Source organism: Merops nubicus, unplaced genomic scaffold (assembly GCF_000691845.1).
Source record: "Merops nubicus isolate BGI_N331 unplaced genomic scaffold, ASM69184v1 scaffold14834, whole genome shotgun sequence".
NCBI classification, from domain to species: Eukaryota; Metazoa; Chordata; class Aves; order Coraciiformes; family Meropidae; genus Merops; species Merops nubicus.
The window spans coordinates 26,698-44,645 of record NW_008602377.1 but is presented as its reverse complement, the minus strand read 5'-3'; the positions used below and the strand labels follow the sequence as shown (position 1 = coordinate 44,645).

Genomic DNA, 17,948 nt, shown 5'->3' with positions numbered 1-17,948 from the left:
GCCCGCTGTAGGGGCAGCGGTGGGTGAAGCGGGAGCTCTGCCGGCCCTTCCCCGGGACAGAGCTGGGGGGTTCGGTTCCGCGCCCCGCAGTTTGGGCTGGCCAGAGCTGGGCGTGCGGGCCGGCAGGCATCTTCTCCGTCAGCCTCGGGGCTCCTGGGCAGTGCTGTTAGCGAGTAACTGACGTGCTCTTTTTAAAAAATAGTAGTAATAAAGAAACAACCCGTGAAGGTGGTGGGGAGCACTTCCCGCGGCACCCTGTGGGACCCCATCGGGGAAACCTGGAGCGGTGGGGTGCATGTCACCCCCACTTCAGTTAACCCCCATAGCCAGGCTCTGGCAGCTGCAGGACCTGTGCTGCCAGGGGCTCTGCCTCCCTGCTGGCCCAATGCCACTGCTAGCCAGGATGCTGCTGTAGTTATTTCTCAGCAGGGATCAGGAAAGACCCCAGGAAATCCCAGGGGTATTGCCTCTACAACAAAAGATGGCTGCCTCAGGATTGAAGGTGCCTTCTCGTTTACCTCACGTAACCCCAAGGTTAGCAAAGGATTTAGTTTGAGTAATGAAGGAATTACGTTGTGTTGCAGAATGGAAAGAGGATTAAACTTTCCTCCAGGGTAAGCAAGAGTTGTGAGAGAGACACACAGAGACAGATCAAGTGAGGCAGAAAGACAAGACTGGAAAGGGAAGCAGGGTTGCCATGTTTTTTACGGGCCGGTGGCCAGGGGCTTGGAGAGCAACAACTAAAAATAGTTTTTTTGCCATTATGAAGGTGTAAATCCTTTTCAGCAGAAAGGTAATCTTGAGCTAGTAAATTTAAATTTACAAAGAACAGTGTCCGAGAAGATTAAGTACTCATTGTGTGCACTTAGTGGTCATAAGGCTTGTGGGCCCTTTCTGGCCATTTGCTGTGGCACCTATGGACACTCTTAAAAATTGGTGGCCTGGCAAACAGGTGGTGCTGTGCTCCACCGAGTGACACATGGCTCCTTCCAAGTTCAGTACTGTGTATATTTAGCTGTCTGCAGGCTGTGGAAAGAAGGGCTGCTGGGAAGGGAAAATGATAGGAGGAACAGGAGCTGATACGGCAGGGTTGTAACGGGTGGCTATGATGAACTGTTAAAAACATTTCACATGAGAAAAAGTTCGTGTCATGAAGGGGGTCAGTGAAAACCGATGAAGGTTAAGAAATTGGACACCATCACTGAGGCTGTAGCAACAGGAATAAACAGTGTCTGTGAGAGCCAGATCTGAAATGGACAGCCCCAGTCTGCTTCAAAACAAGAATATAAATAAATAGTTCTGGCAGAGGAACAGAGGCAGCATACTACAGTGCCTGTTACCCAGCAAGCTGCTGCTTTGAAGCTTATATCAGCAAGCGTCTGCCGCTCTGGTGCGAATGCCTCGTTTTGCGCAAGGGTAGCTTTGTATGCAGTAACTAAGATTAAGTCAGCCTCTCAGAGAGGCAGCTTGGGGTGTTTGCAGCACTTCTTGTAGGTCTGCTGTATTGGTACTTGTTTTTGATTCCTTGTGCTGTCTTAATTTTCCATTATTGCTTTGTCTTTTTGAAAAGATACCAGAAAATTTGAAGCTTGAACTCTGGTGTCAAAATTGGTTAAAGCATTGATGGGTGTGAGAGCCACATCATCTGCCTGTGGGGTCTCAGTACTCACATAGCCTGCTATCCGTGCCTCTGCTGGACTTGCCTCTGCAGGCTGTCCATTTTAAGTTCACTAGACAGGTGTCCTGTAGGAAGTTTAGTCATTAATTTAAATAAATCTGGGGAGCTTTAACAGACCAACCAATATGCTAGCACTTTCATATATCAAAGGTCTAGGGAGGAGTTATACAGTATTAAAAATATAAATTATTTTCTCTCTAAAGAAACTTCTGTGGTTGTTGAATGATGGTGAGCAATCCTAAAATCAGAAGTTATTTTCTCATAGTGCTTAGAACAATAAGCTAGAAATCAGCTGTTACCACTCAGCAAAGAGGCAGAGATGGTCAGAAGTGCTGCTGGAGGCACTAAGGAAAACCAGTTTGCTTTGTGATGCTCCTTGGTGTGTTCATCTCGACCGTACAGTTCTGGTGATCCTTTCACAAGAACAGCCTAAGATGCTAGGCTAGGTACAGAGAATGGCAGCCAGGTTGGTCACCAATATTGACTGGTTTCCACACGAGTTAAAAATGAAAGACACCAGGGCTATTCAGTATGGAGAAGCAGCATCTGTGGAGGATATGCTAGTTAGTTATTTATCACAAAAGAAGTAGTAGGAAGCACTGAATGTAATTGTCCGGTGAAGGTCGTAGTTTTTATGCCACCTATAATTCATCTTTGGAATTGATTGCTGCGAGATACTAGAGGGGATAAAGGTATGAAGGATTAAAGGAAAATGACAAGGGGAGTTCTCTGTCCATGAGTGACTAGTTAGCACAGCGGATTGGAGGAGGCCTTTGTCCTTGAAGATCTCTAAACATCAGTTTTTGGGGATCTGGGAAGGTAGGCTCAGGAAGGAGTCTTTCAGAACTTGCCTTGTTCTTATGTTCCCTTCCCAGCTGTTGGGAGAAATAGGGCACCACATAAACGTCTCCAACACAGAGGGCCATTTCTCCTGTTCTTATTAAACAGAATCCTCACTAGGGGAGGCCCTGGAACTGCCCCTCTGAAACGCCTGTGGTTTCAGTATTGCCAGTTGTGTGGATAGTTGTGTGAAAACTATCTGGCCGACTGGCAAAGGGGAATCACATGAGAGAATTTGTGGTAAGTGGAGGTGAGAATCACTCTTCCCTGCATAGCTTTGCATCTTACCTCAGTCTGTTCTTAAACATACTCCCCTACTTCTTAAGTTAATTTGGAAGAGATGGCTTTGCTCTGTAAAACTGTAAGGCGGTGGTTCTGGTATTGTTCTCCATGTAGAACTGGTTGTGTGATACTTGTGTCTTCTTTCCCTTGGTTCTAGTTAACAAATTACATTAAAAGGGAGTAAAATATATTAAATTTTAATACTCAACTTCATGCCTATCTTCTTCGTACTACATTTTATATTAGCTGCAGCAAAATTCCCATAAGAATGTCATATGTCATAAGTGATAGGTGGAGGACTGGGCCTCTGATAGTAGATGGGAAGAAGGATGAGTCTCCATTAAGATGTGTATTAGCTGGTTTACCTCAGTGACCCTTCCCTTATGAGCTTACACAAAAGGAGAACCTGTTTCACAATATATCACTGAGGCATCAAGTTCTTTCTCTTACGCAAATCAGTAATAACCCCACAACATATTAATCCATCAGAAAGTAACCTGCAATATGACAGTGCTCAAAATATGTTGTAAATAAATAATCAAAGTCCTGTCTTTCTTATATCACCTCCTTTCTGGTGATGGATTTCAGTTCAGGTCTCTGAATGTTCCTGGGTTAAAGCTGAAGTGAGGAGTAATGAAAACTATGAAAGAACTTTAGTTTTCACTGTTACTAGAGACTAACGTGGTATCTTACAGTTGTGCATTTCTTAGAGGGCTTTTTTCTGTCTCTTGCAAGATGCTAAGTAGACTAATGAGAACCAATCTAAATTTGATATTACCTCATGTAAATGTAAGAAACAAAATGCTTGATGTTACCATGATAGTTTGAGAATGCTGGAGAAGAAATAACTTTGAAGGTGAAGGCTGATGCGGTTTTAAGAAATTCACATAGAAATTAGCAGCCTCATGGTTTAATAAGCCAGGGGATGATTGTTTTTGTTGTTTGGCAAGAGTGCTGGTAACCATAGCCCAAAGTAAGAACTCACTTTATGATACTGTCATTTACATTGGAGACTTGGACAAAGCTCTCTATGTTCTGGAGACGGATAGAGTTCCAGTTCTGACTTCCGTGGAGTTAGGAGTTCAACTTGGGTTTCTCAGGCAGCCAAACAAACAGCTGAGGTTACTTCTGTATAAAATAATCCACAGTTGTCATTGTCCTTTCTTTCCTTTCCAACTTAAGGCTGAATGGTTTCTATTTATTTATTTATAAATTTTGATACTCTTTTTCTGCAGCATGAACTCTTTAATGCAGAAAATTCTATTATTTTACTTTATTTTCTTTCTTATTTGGAAGGCAGAAGCTGTAACAAATTGAGTAAATTGAGATAGTAGTGGAATGAAAGGTGGAAGAACAGGAAATGTGAGGAGGATAAAGCAGCAGTGTCCAAACCTGCTGTTCTCTGAAGTCAGTGGCAATGCTCCTGTTAGGGTGTAATTGGTCAGCTAAAAGTGTGTGTGCCTGGTCTTTGCAGGTCGACCTCACGCGCACCTTCACCTTCCGCAACTCCAAGCAGACCTACACAGGAATCCCCATTATAGTGGCAAACATGGACACCGTGGGGACGTTTGAGATGGCCGTGGTGATGGCAAAAGTGAGTCTCCATTCTCCTTTCTGCAGCAGCTGGGAAGCCACTAGGTGACAGTGAGCGCGCTTTGTTAATTTATAGCTCTGTTTGATGGAGAACACGAGGGTGTGAGTTAAAAAGACCCAGAACAAGGTGTGGTTTCATTGCAAAGCAGCTGTGCTTTTACAGCAATACAGTTAGCAGAGACAGGGGGCTCCAGGTATAAGATAGTTTCAGTGGAGATGCTTACTGGGAAGCTTCCATCTCGGGTATAGCTTCAGGTGGAGCTGCTGGAGCTTTGTTTTTGTGGTCTGTGTTGTGTTCCCTTCCAGAAAAAAAACTATCAGCTGACAGTGGTTTTGAAAGTGTAGGTTACTGGATAAAGCTGCAGCAGTCAGCACTAGTTAATTAGCCTCTGCCCTCAAGGCTCACCTTAATTTCTTGCAGTGCTTAAGCTCATTGAAAATATTGACCATAACTTCATCTTCATCGGAAGCCTGATCCTGAAAGGTCAGCTAAGCATGCTAATTTACCTTTGAGGAGCCATTTGGAGTTGTCTGGTCTGTTACTGTTTCATTCAAGCAGGATGAGCCTATACTTAAAATGGGAATTTCTGAGATCTTACTCTTCTGCAGTTGAGGGAAAGGTGACTAATGTGGACATTAATATCAGTTTTCTTATTTTTGTTAGCATGCAATGTTCACTGCAATTCACAAGCATTATTCTCTGGAAGAATGGAAACTGTTTGCTGCCAATCACCCAGAATGCCTTGAGGTACATTTTCTTACTGTAAATTACTATGGTTAGTTGCTTTGTTCTGAACTCGCATACAGTGGAGTCCCTTGGGAATGCTGTTGTTAAGTGAGGTTTTGTGGAATGAAGATATTTGCTGTTCTTGAATGCATCAGGGGAAGTGGCTTGTCCTGGTTTAAAAAGAATAGTTATATGAGTCCATTATGAAAGTCTTCATATTAAGATGCAAAAAAGCAAAGTTTATATATGACTGGAATGGAAACAGAAGTATCCTGAATAAAGGAGGACTAACTTGGGAATAGGTGTAGCTGCTGTGGCTGTTGCGGGCTTGTGGTAGTGCTAGTGAGGGAGAAGCCCAAGACCACAAACAAATGGCCTTGAGTAAGCCACCACAAGCTGGCCCTGCAGGCCATCATGCTAGGCAGAGTCCTTGCTGCCAGCTGGGCAGGTGGATCTGGAGCAGCCTGGCTGCTGGGCCCAAGCAGGGATTAGCATCGAGAGCTTCCAGAGCCCTCCATTTACCACTTTGCACTAGAGCTCACACTGTGCTACTACTGCCTGTGCTATTCACAGGGCCCTGGCCTGAGCCAGTACAGAGAAACACCATTTAGTAAATTTAAACATTGACTTAAATTCCGACTTTTTGATATCTGGGTTTCTTCTGTGTTCTTCTGGCTGGCCCCTGCACCAGGAGAAGCAGCATAAGAATGTGCCTGGCTGTCTCCCCTCCTCCTTGGAGTTGTTTTGAAACCTTTTCTGCATAGAAGAGAATACCACACATCTGTGTTGTATCTTTACCTGTGGCACATTTTCAAATAATAATATAAAAACTATTAATCACAGGATTGTCTAAAAGTCAGCCTGTTGCTTGAGTTCATCAGGGTTGCTAATATGCCACTCTAGGGTAGAAAGTTGATCCCAGGAGTATCCTATGTCTGAACACTTGGGCACTTGGCTCATTTGTGGTTCATAGTCACTGGAGTAGGGTCTCCTAGTGATTAAATACTGACTTGATTTTTGACCTTGGGTCTCTGCAGAGGTTTTGTGGGCCAGCAGCTGTGGAAACTATTTTTCTTTTGGAAAGAGCTCACAGGAAGACAAAGGAGGAAACAATCTGCTTGTTTTTGGTGGTAGCTGACCCTGCTTGAGCAAGGGGGTTGGACTACACAATCCCCAGAGGTCCCTTCCAAATTTAACTATTCTGTCATTCTGTAGACCAAGAGTGCGTTTGGTGAACTTTGGAAGATAAAGATCCCATTCCTTGACAGTGCCCCAAATTTTGCTGCTCTGCCTTCCTGGATATATACCCAGTTAGGGTTTCGTCTGTGTTTGTGTTAATATGAGTACAGCTGAGCCTTCATCCATGTCAGGTGATTATATTTGCCCATGAGAATCCACTTGTGAATGAAGAGTTGATAAAACGCTAAATCTGCTTTATTTTAGAGCCTTTAAACAGAAGTAACACATTGATATTCCCAGGAAGGCATTTATTTCATACTAGATAATAGGAGTTTCACTGGTTTTCAGCACAAGTCCTCCCAAGACCATGCAGAAAAATACATGCCAAGTGTGGGTTTATCAGATTTTACAAACTGGTAGCCCCTTTTTCTCTCTCTCTCTCTGTCTTTCTAGCATGTAGCAGCAAGCTCGGGCAGTGGAAAAGCTGATTTGGACAAGCTGACAAGTATTCTAGAGGCCATTCCACCTATCAGATACATCTGCCTGGATGTGGCAAACGGCTATTCAGAGCACTTCGTGGAGTTTGTGAAGTCTGTCCGTGCCCTGTTCCCACATCACACCATTATGGTAAGTGTGTAGAAAGGGTGTAGGGATATGCAGGAATTCTGTCCAGGAACAGGGCCCAGAGTTTCACTGGTAGGCACTAGAAGCTCTGTGGTAGCTCCATCAGTTTCTGAGTCATTTGAAAAAAGGAATGAAGGGTAGGAAGAAAAAGTCTGACTCAAAACTCTTGTCTTCCAGACAAATACATGTGGACAGCTACCCTTTTGAGAATATAAAGTACAGTTCTATTCATTTACCCTTTCAATTCAGCAAGGTGTTAACTCTGAGCCCAACAACGACTGCTTAATAACATATTGGCATTGTCAGTCTTCCACTGCTGATAATTTCTGTGGGAACGTTCAGTGTGTGCTCTGATACAACAGTTTGATGTTGGCAGGGCGGGCTGGGTGGATCCAATATTTTTCCTACTCACATCCTCCTTCCCACACCAGCTGTGACCTCTAATCATAAAGTGTGTAGGTTTATTTTGGTGATTCCAAGCTGAGGTTTGCTGTGGGCATGCACCCACGTTTCTGGCCAGCTGAGGCCAGTGGCTGTTTTTGTCTATTAGCTCACTGTGAAGACAGCTGAATGTGGACTAATCCTTGCCAATGTCAAGAATCACAGGGGTGTTGGGCAGTTGTCAACAGGGTCATCAGGGAGCAGAATAATCAATGCTGAGGCTTTCCATGCCCCTTCTGTGCTGTTGCTGTCCCTTCTCAGTGAGCTAATGCCATGCTGCCTCCAGCCCTTCTGCACTATCAGTAGGTGTTGCATCGACGTGGGACTTCTTGCCCCACAGCCCTACTGCTCCTCCTTGTTTCCCAGGGCCCTTGAAGAAGTGGGACTGAATTTGTTTCCATGATAATAGCAGAAATTCTCAAACAAGCAGCAGATTCTTAGTGAGGCTACCAGCCTTTCTTCAAGCCAGTGCAGAAAAAAAATCTCATGTTTAGGCAACACTTCCTCAGGTTTTCATGCCAGACAAAAAGCTTCATGCATGTAAAGTAAATGCAAACTAAAAACGGTCATAAATGCACACTTGACTTGGTTCAGTAGGGAACTGCATGTTCAAGCAGCTCAGGGGAGGCTACATTCCTTCCTCTCATGTCAGAGGAGGGGTGGGTTCTTGCCTCTGAGTGATGGTGGCATTGGAATATTGAAGTGGGCTGGAATGTCTGTAGGGTTCTAGGTTACTGTAGGCATCCTTCAACAGCTATCAGCAGAATGTGGGCTTTTTGAGCTTCTTCCATATTCACTGCGCTGAGGGGAGGAGCCATTTTCTTCCTTTGGATCTGAAGTATTGTCCCTAGTGACATGATTACTCCAGTGTGTTTGCCTTGAAGAGTTTTGTGAGAGAGGTTAAACCACGTAGTTAAAAAATAATAAATATCTTCCCTATCAGAAGTGGAAAGAAAATTGTGTGTCTTCCCCTCCTCCACCTCCTCACAGCCTGCTGACTTTGCTGACTGAGGAGGGAACTCAACCAAGATGAATTGCCCAGAAGGCACAGGAGGTCAATGTCAAAGTCAGGTATCAAGCCCAGATTTTAGTTCAAGGTCCTCATGTCATTCTCATCCACCTCCCACATCTCTTTAGTTACATGTTTAGTTTCTCTGCTCCCGTGACTAAAATTATTGTTGATTCAAATCTCATTGTCCTGACAGCACCACCTGCTTGAGCACGTACACAGCCCTGACCTGTTCAGTTGCCTTCTCTGAGCACAGTTTAGTATGGCCTATGTTTTTTTTCTGCTGCATGTGGATAATTTCCATTCCTACAAACACACTAACAAACTTGGGGGGTTCAAAAGCCTGCTTTCCCTCCAGAGCCTGTGCAGTCCCCAAAGGTCTCTTCATTCAACTAGGGACCTGCACCTGTACCCCACTTCCAAATGAGTTTACTTTACACTCTGTGCCAAGATGGCCTTTTGAAGCTATTCCTGGCTGAAATACAAGAGCTCATCTAGGCTTCTTTTTACAAGACTCTGGAAGCCATGTCCTGCTGCTGCTGGTTCTGTCTGCTTTGATGTCTCTGTGCTATGCCTGCAGTATGTTCTCTGCTGTTGTGGCTTTCAAACAAAAGGGTTAGCAGTTAAATAGAAGGTATAAAAATAAAGAAGCTTTCTCATAGCTGAAAGTGATCCCCAGGACCTTGGAGGCTGCCTTGTTTGCTTTCCTCAGCATGACCATTCATTCCACGCTCAGCTGCAGTACAGGACAGGAACCCAGCCCGGGGCATGTGTGTTCCCAGGGGCCGTGGAGAGGGTTCAGCTCTGAGCCTGAAAGGTGGCGTGCCAAGCAACTGTGGTCAATGTAGTACACTCTGTGGCTGATGCTCTGGTGCAGACAGAGGATGTCTCCTGTGTAACAACCTTGCAGATGCATATTTCTGCCTTTTTCAGTGCTTGCTTTTATAATAACATTACCTTGTTCCCTTCTGCCTGGCTCTGACACAAGCTCTTTTCACTCCTGCCTTTCATGTTAATTCACAAAGAAGATCAATTTCTCCTTGCAACACCATGGATAGGGAAGACAAACAGGGGCACAAAGGTATAACAGGACTTGCCTTAAATGACTCATTAAATGGAGGTTGGAGGAAGAAGCAGTATTCTAGTCTCCTGAGTGTCTCACAAATGCAGCACTGACCCTCAAATCAAGAGTAAAGGTCCAGGGAGGTGTTTTGCTGTAGCATGGCATCATGTGCTTGGGTTGTGCCTGCTCACTGAAGCCTAAAGCAAAGCTTCAGTTGACATTCATGATGGAGGGTCAGAGCCTTTGTATTACAGTAAGCATAGTCCTTATTTATTAAGGTAATTGTAGATGTTAGTGTTCCTCTGTTTTACTGGAAGTCTCTTTAACAAGCTAAGATACCTTTGCCAGCAAGCTTTGCCAAGTTTTTGTCCTTAATTTTTCTTTTTGTAGTGTTCTCTGTTTGTTACACAGAAGAAATCTAGGGAGGGGAGCAGAGAGTGTGGCAGGAAGGAAAAGGCTGGGGCAGGAGCACACTTGCAGATGCAGTAGCACCCACAAGATATGAGCCAGAGAGGGAGGCAAGTGGAACTGCAAAACAGCAACAGAGGGAAATGGCAGGGGCCAGAAACTGTTGCTACCCTTGGAGTGAGTAGCAGAATTTTTCAGGGCCTTAGAAGAGGCATAATTCAGTGCAAGCCAGCCATGCAGACTGCTCCTGCTTTATCTCTGGAACAAGCAGCACAATCATTCCACTCGTGATGTGTCCATCAGGGCTGGGGTCTCGGAGCAGAGGCTGGGATCCCAGGGTAGGAGGCAGTGATGCTGCAGAGGCTGTCTTGGGTCAGTCCCAGTACCGGGTGCCAACACTCACCTGGCATTGCTCAGTCTCTTAGAGGGCATCATCTCTCCATCTTAAGGTAAAGCACCCCTCGCTTTGGTGGGGGGAGGTGTCCTTTGGCAGTCTTCCTGATAGCATGGAGGCACAGACTGTGCTTTCCTTGAGCATACAAGAAGAAAGTTTGAGAACTGTTGTCACAGACACTTCTCCCCAGCTTGATCCATTGCCATTTGCCAGCAGCTTTCAGTCAGTGCAGCAGTGTTCCTGCCTTAGTGTGAGTCGATATTTATAGCAGGCTTTTATGAGGCACAGTATCAAATGCCTGACTGAAATTCAGAGGCGCTGCCCTACTGCGTTCACTAATTTTGTAGCTCTGTCAGAGAAGCTGTAGCCTTTATAATCCTGTTAGGTGAAATCTTGATCCCATTAGAGCCAGTAGTGAAACTCCCTGTGACTCTTCTGAGGGCAGGGTTTCCCTCAGGATTGACCCACAGTTCCATCATCCTGGATGGTGCTGGAATGAGCCAGGGTGACACTCACTTGAAACCTCATGCTGAGTGCTGGTAAAGCTGAATTTGTCACCCTGTGTGTGTAAGGCCAGGCCCACAGCCAGGGGACATCATTGTGGCTCCTAGTAACTGACCACATGGAAGGCACACTTGTTTCTGACTTTCACTTGTTACTGATGCTGCTACTGTACTGCCAGGGATAGCCAAGTTAGATCAGCAAGAAGGGCATTCTGCAGCAGATTGGAAATGCATCGTTAGATGGGCTCATCATTAAGATGAACATGGCTTTCACTAATAAAATACTTCTGAGTTCCCTGACTAATTGCCCGAATACACTACAAAATGTATTGTCTGTTGTGGCTTCTTTGTACAAGTTCCAGTTATTTTACTTGCATTATATGCTTAGTTAATTTTAAGAGAGTTTCACTTCTGTAGTCTCAGCCTTTCTATATTCACCTGGTCACATATTTTTTAAGTGTAAGTATTATGGCTTTACCTTACAGGTAGGGCCTTCAGACGCCTTTTTGCCTCTGTTCAGCTGTCACACTGCCATCAGTGGTAGAACAAGCTTTGGTTTCAGTGGAAGGGGAGTTCAGCTGGATGTGAGAAAACAGCTTTCCCTGCTTTTCAGCTGTGATACTAAGGTCTCTTCACATACAGATAGCTGTGCCTCTCTTGTGGTGTTTTTTTTTCCATGCTCTCTGAGGTCTGCAACAGATACCTAAAAGCAGCAAGCCTGTCGTCGGCAGGTTGAAGTCTGCTGTGTGGAGCTCCATGTCTTCCCTGAAAATTTGTGAAGGATCTGCAGATTCAGAAAGACAGAAACCAGTGATGTGTGTACATGCATTCCAGGAAAAAAAAAAGTGCTTTTCCCTGCTAGGATGAGCATTTTGAATCAACATATGCAGTTCCAACATTTCTCTAGCAGCAACTTAACATTAAACGTCTGGTTAGCATTTCTGAAAAGACAGTTTGACAGCCCGCTATGCTCTGCTAATAAGAAGACACTGCTGTTTAAGTTAAATACATATTTGATCCCAAATCTGATGGAGCCACTGAGTTTAATACCTGTTGGTTCCTGTTTATGAATCTGTTTCATGCACTGCAGTATTTCACCCAGGTGTAAGGTGCTGCATGTCATCTGCCCAGGTTGTCATCTGCCTTCCAGATGTAAACTGCTTCCTTAGTGTCATAAGCAGTTTGCTCTTCCTCACCCCACCTTGGAGTGTACAACACTTAGTATAACAAATTACCAGTGAGCAGAAAGGAAGCAGTACTTAGCTGGAAACATCGTGCCTATTATATAGTCTTTATTTCCTGAGTGTTCTATTTTATTCTGGTTTATTTTATTTTTAATCAATATCATGCAGTTTTGAGCAAAGTTAAGTGGTCTTGTGTCATAGACCACAAATTGCTGCCTAACAGTATCATTGTTTTTATAAATGCCTCAGGTGGTGGCTTGTCAGCTGTCTCAGGCTAATAAAAGGGGGAAGTAAAATTCGTTAAAAATAAATAAATCATGAAATAGAAGGCATAAAATTAGTAGATGGAGAGTAGGCATTGCCCAGCATTTGCCAGGTAGCTCCTGTTGACTTCAGCAAGAGTTTTATTTCAACAGAAGCTAAGAAAACACTAAGTAAAGATTTTAGGATTTGCCTTCTGCTCTGCCCATGTTAGTGTTTGCTACAAACTGGAATATCATTACGTCAGAGGTTTTATGAATGTCTCTAGAGCCTAAATTCTGATCTCCACCAATGAAAGGCCCACCTCAGTACAAGTCCAAAATGGGTGCTGTGGGTAAGAGGACTCGTGTTTCATGCAGCTTTATTTTGTGCAGTTTTTTGTTTTAGGAACATGCCGTAGACATGAGACAAGCCACAGAGCTGAAATCCAGACCATACTTGGTTTTCAGATGTCTGATGGGATGATGGGCTTGATGGCATTCATCCCAGAGCACTGAAGGACCTAGTGGGTGTTACAGATGGGCCACTCTCAGTCATCCACCGAAGGTCTTAGGAGTCTGGGCAGGTCCCTGCTGACAGACTAGCCAACGTTATTCCAGTTTAGAAGACCAGCATGAGGGAGGACCCAGGAAGCTACAGACCTGCTCATCTAGTCTCAGTAGCTAGAAAAATGATGGCAGAGATCATACTGGGAACTGCTGAAAGATAGTTAAAAGACGGTGCAATATTCAGGCATAGGCAGTGTGGGTTCACAAAGGGAAGGTCCTGTTTAATTTAATATCTTCCTATGATAAGGTCAACTGCCTGGAATGGAAACCAAACCCCTTTTTTTCACCTCTGGTATCATCACAACCAAATTAATGTATATGGTATAAACGCCCTTATTTACATAGTCTGAATATACATATCAGTTTTGGCACTAATGTTCAAAAGGGCAAGAACTGTACCTTCCTTACTCTTTCAGTACTCAAAATGTTAAATGCTAAAGAAAAAAAGGGGATTTGCCAGTGTTTTAAGTAAGATCTGAACATCTTCCCACAAGGTTTTCAATTATTTTATGCCTGGAGAAGAGAAGGCTCCAGGGAGACCTTTTTGCAGCCTTTCAGTATTTAAAGGGCACCTAAAAGAAAAATGAGGACAGACTTTTTAGCAGGGCCTGTTGCAACAGGACAAGGGGTCACAGTTTTAAACTAAAAGGGGGGACATTTAGACTGGATATAAGGAAGAAATTTTTTACACTGGGGGTGGTGAAACCCTGGCCCAGGTTACCCAGAGCAGTGGTAGAAGTCCCATCGCTGAAGACGTTCAAGGTCAGGTTGGATGAGGCACTGAGCAACATACTCTAGTTGAAGCTGTCACTGCTCACTGCAGGGGGATCAGACTAGATGACCTTTAAAGGTCCCTTCCAGCCCAGACTATTCTAAGTAAGGTAGGTAAATAGGATGGAGGACTGTATGCCGGTCAGGAGGGATAGACAGGGCAGGAGAGGTGGAGGAGCTGCACTGTATGTAAGGGGGAAGTTTGTGTAGCTCATTCAGTTACAGGTGGTGTGGTTGAAAGCCTCTGGGTGAGGATTAGGGGGGATGGAAGACAAAGCAGAGATCCTGATGGAATCTTAAGTATCAGAGTTTACTAGCACAATCAAAAATTTGTTTGGCTTGTGAGCGTACATGTGTGATTTGTTTGATCTCTGTGGCATGCATGATGAACTGTGTGGTCAAGTGTGTTCTTCCTGACTCTGCATAGTTGAGCTCACAAAAGTTCTGGATAAAAGTCTCCATTGTTGTCACTGATCTTTACTGCAGTAATCTTGAAATCTCCAGCATATGTGATTTTGTTCCTTCTGTCCAGGCAGGGAATGTGGTGACAGGAGAGATGGTTGAAGAACTTATTCTTTCTGGAGCAGACATTATTAAAGTGGGTATTGGACCAGGTAAGTCAAATCCAGTCAAATAAGGGTGACTCAGGGTAGCACTGGTGGAGGAGTTGTCCAGGTGGAACCAGCGGATAATCCTCTTGACTTTCCCATTAGGAAGCCTGGACCCACTCAGGTCGATAAAGTAGCAGTGCCCTTGCACATAGCCTTAAATAGAAATCCATGGCCAGGGTGGTTGTGTTTCGTACTGTGAAGTGTTGCATGTTGCATCTGCTGGCAGTGAAGATGCCTATTCTTGGAAGCACTGAGTTGCCTGAGCTGCTGACATTACCACTGATAATAGGTGTTGTGTTTAGGAGCCCTTTTTCTAGGCTGTTGGAAAGAGGCTGAGTCATCTCAGCTAAAGCTGAAATGATGCTGTGTTCAGGTACCCACTTCTGTCAAGGAGATAGAGGGTTTGAAATAGCTTTGTTATTTGTGTTCTCTTAAGCTGAGCTTGTCCATCTTCAATGGCTTCAAAGATGAAATGGCATTTATTAAGTGGGAGCTATGGATAACATTGCCTCTACCCCTGGGAACTAAACCTTACGTTACTGGGCTTAGTTACCTATTACTGTAACATTCCCATGGATAAATGGGAGCACCCTAAACTTCTTACAGTGTTTTTCCTACCTTCTCTAATATTATTGTCTGGCATTAGCTGCCATATTGTCTTCCCTTTTTAATTCTCCTCCCTTGTGTACTTCTTCATGTGCTCCTTCCCTTTAAGGTTTTATAAATATATATATACATACATATGTACATACCTTTATTTTTATACACACGTATATACGAGCACCACGTATGTGTATAAATAATACAGTTTAATAATCAGATACAATTAGTTTATTTCCTGTAATATTACACTATACAGTTTTCTAATGATTACTTCTCTCATGTTTTTTAAATGTGGTGTGCTGGTTTTCTTATACTCCCAGGTATTGCAATCAACCAGATACTTGTGCTTCAAGTAGAATCATAGAATCCTTTAGGTTGAAGGAGACCTTTAAGATCATCAAGTCCAACCATTAAGCCAACACTACTAAGTCCTCTGCTAAAACAGATCAGAATCTGTCAGGGTTGGAAGGGACCACAAGGGTCACCCAGTTCCAACCCCTCTGCCATGAGCAGGGACACCTCCCCCTAGATCAGGCTGCCCAGAGCCTCCTCCAGCCTGGCCTTAAAGACCCCCAGGGATGGGGCCTCAACCCCCTCCCTGGGCAACCCATGCCAGGGTCTCACCACTCTCATGGGGAAGAACTTCTTCCTCACATCCAGCCTGAATCTGCCCACTTCCAGCTTTGCCCCATTCCCCCTAGTCCTGTCACTACCCTATAACCTAAAAAGTCCCTCCCCAGCTTTCTTGTAGGCCCCCCTAAGATACTGGAAGGCCACAATAAGGTCACCTGGGAGCCTTCTCTTCTCCAGACTGAACAGCCCCAACTCTCTCAGCCTGTCCTCACAGCAGAGCTGCTCCAGCCCTCGGATCATTCTCGTGGCCCTTCTCTGGACACGCTCCAGCAGCTCCACGTCCCTCTTGTCATGGGGGCTCCAGAACTGGATGCAGTGCTCCAGGAGGGGTCTCACCAGAGCAGAGGGGGAGAATCACCTCCCTCCCCCTGCTGGCCACACTTCTCTTGATGCAGCCCAAGTATCAGGCAGAAGATGAGTTTCTCTCCTTTCTGGAGAACAGCCACAAAAAAAGAATAAAAGCACAGATTTCCCCCAACAATTATTTTTTAAAAAATGTGTAGAAAAGAGAGAGAAATATTTATTTCAAGAAATATTCAGGTGTTAAGTGCTACTGCTGAGTCTCATGGGTTGTGACTCTGATCCCTTTGTCCCCCTTACCTTCAGGCACCTCATTCAGGTTTGGTTTGTCGTGGTGCAGTAATTCCCTCACCAGGAAGCATTACTGGTGAGACCTAAAGTGGGAATTGTGGCCCTGGAGAAGGCAGGGGGAATATTAGTCACCTCAGTTACAGCTCTCATGAAGTGGTGTGATAGCATTTCAAAACTCAAGTTCCTGTGTGTTCCTTTTATCCATGAGAAGCCAACATTGGCAACAGACATTTCTTAAGGGTAAAAAATATGGATAGAAACACATTTTTTTCCACAAGAAGAAGAAAACAAGCTGTATTTGTTCTGTGAGGCTGATGGGCTGTGTTTGTAACTCTGGTTCTCTGTCTAGGTTCTGTGTGTACCACTCGGATTAAGACAGGGGTGGGCTATCCACAGCTCAGTGCTGTTATTGAGTGCGCAGACTCAGCACATGGCTTGAAAGGACACATCATCTCTGTAAGTAAATATCACCTACTCCTGGATTCCCACTGGGCAAATCGTTGTGGAATAGGAGAATCAAACAGTCCAGTACTCTGCATGTTAAAGCTTATCCTTGTCACCTCCAGTTGACCCCCGTACTAGCTCCTAGGGAAGTCTGTGGAGGTTTAAATGAAACTCCCTGTAATGCTTAAAAGAACTTGGGCAGCTCCCTCCTGTTTGTGCCTCTGGAAAGCTGCTTCTCACTCCCTGAATGGAATAAGCTGTTATGTGAACAAAACAGGAAGCTTGTTAGTGTTTTCTCATGGAAGCAAACAGTAACTACTATGAAAGATTTCTGGAAAATGGGTGAAATGTAAACATGGCTTTCCCCAGAGAGTGGGACTGAGGGACCTGCAGGCAGTAGAAGGGAGTACAAGGTACAACAGTACGAGCCCAGCTGTGCCCTAGTAGCTGGATTGATGCAGATAGCATCCTCACAGAGCTGGCTGTGCAGGGGCATGGGTGTTTCAGAGGTGGCTCTGCTGAGCACAGCTGGCACGTGAGCCACTTACATTCTCACAAAGCTCTGGGGAAATAATGAGCCTGTGGGTTAAAAAAAGCATGTCTGCATTGCGTGCTAATGGCTGCTTCCAATACCAGCAAGACCAGACTGACCTCACATAGAAGTAAATCTGTAAGCATGGGCTCAGACTGAGCTAGACCCAAAGGTGCTGTATGCTTAGGCAGGCCCAGCATGCCCCTGACTGTGTCAGTCTCTGACTGCACAGGCTCTGACAGGTGCCCTCACAGCCAGCAGTTGTCCTCTGTGCCCTGGAAGAGACCACACACTGAATTTTACATCTACGGCCACATGAAATCACTGGAAGGTCCACTATTCAACCCAGCTGTGACAGATATCCATGTGAGGAAGGGGGTGTGTTGTGCTGCTGAGGAAGGAGGGAAGAGGAGAACAAACTGTCTGTGGATGGGCAAAGGGCTTAACTGTCTCTTGGAGCTGTGGGTATAATGAAACAGGAAAACAAGTATGTGTTACTGTCAGATCTCTCTCACTCTTTATTGTTAATGCATACACATTCCTTCCTCTCCACGGCTACCCTGTATGAATTTTGCAGACAAAAGCAGTCTGTGATCTTATCATTTGGGCCATATTGCAAGTGTTTATGGCTATAGCAGACAGCAGAACTTGTGCAATGGAGCATGAAAGACTGGCTCATTACTATGAAGACCAGATAACTATAGGTGTCATCCTAACAGAGTTACTCAAAGACCCATGCTAGTTTTGCAATAATCATTTTACACTAGCAACCCTCAGAAGAATGTTATTATCCTGATTTTACAAGAAAACAGGGAGTGACTATTTAGACTGTTGAAAAATGAGGTGGTTCTGTACTATTCCTCCTCTCCTTTCCTGCTTTGGGGATGGGCCGGTTCCTGACCTGCTTAGGTCTTGTTGGCTTCAGTGAGCTCACACCTATCAACTCTCTGGCCATTACAGGAGTGTACAGGAGGGCAGCATCTCAAAGGAGACCTCCACAGTCAGAGTGTTACCACAGCTGTCTATGTC

General features: G+C 44.7%; 1 protein-coding gene across 1 annotated transcript in view; it reads left to right on the top strand.

Moving 5' to 3' along the window:
• Positions 1 to 4,274: 4,274 nt before the first annotated feature.
• GMPR (guanosine monophosphate reductase) overlaps positions 4,275 to 17,948 on the top strand; it is a gene marked incomplete at its 5' end in the record, with an annotated part of 31,604 nt that continues 17,930 nt past the window's right edge. Inside the window, 5 exons of the mRNA XM_008938347.1 lie at positions 4,275 to 4,394; positions 5,058 to 5,141; positions 6,753 to 6,926; positions 14,038 to 14,119; positions 16,293 to 16,399. Coding sequence (XP_008936595.1) covers positions 4,275 to 4,394; positions 5,058 to 5,141; positions 6,753 to 6,926; positions 14,038 to 14,119; positions 16,293 to 16,399 — 567 coding nt within the window. The remainder of the gene's footprint in view (positions 4,395 to 5,057; positions 5,142 to 6,752; positions 6,927 to 14,037; positions 14,120 to 16,292; positions 16,400 to 17,948) is intronic.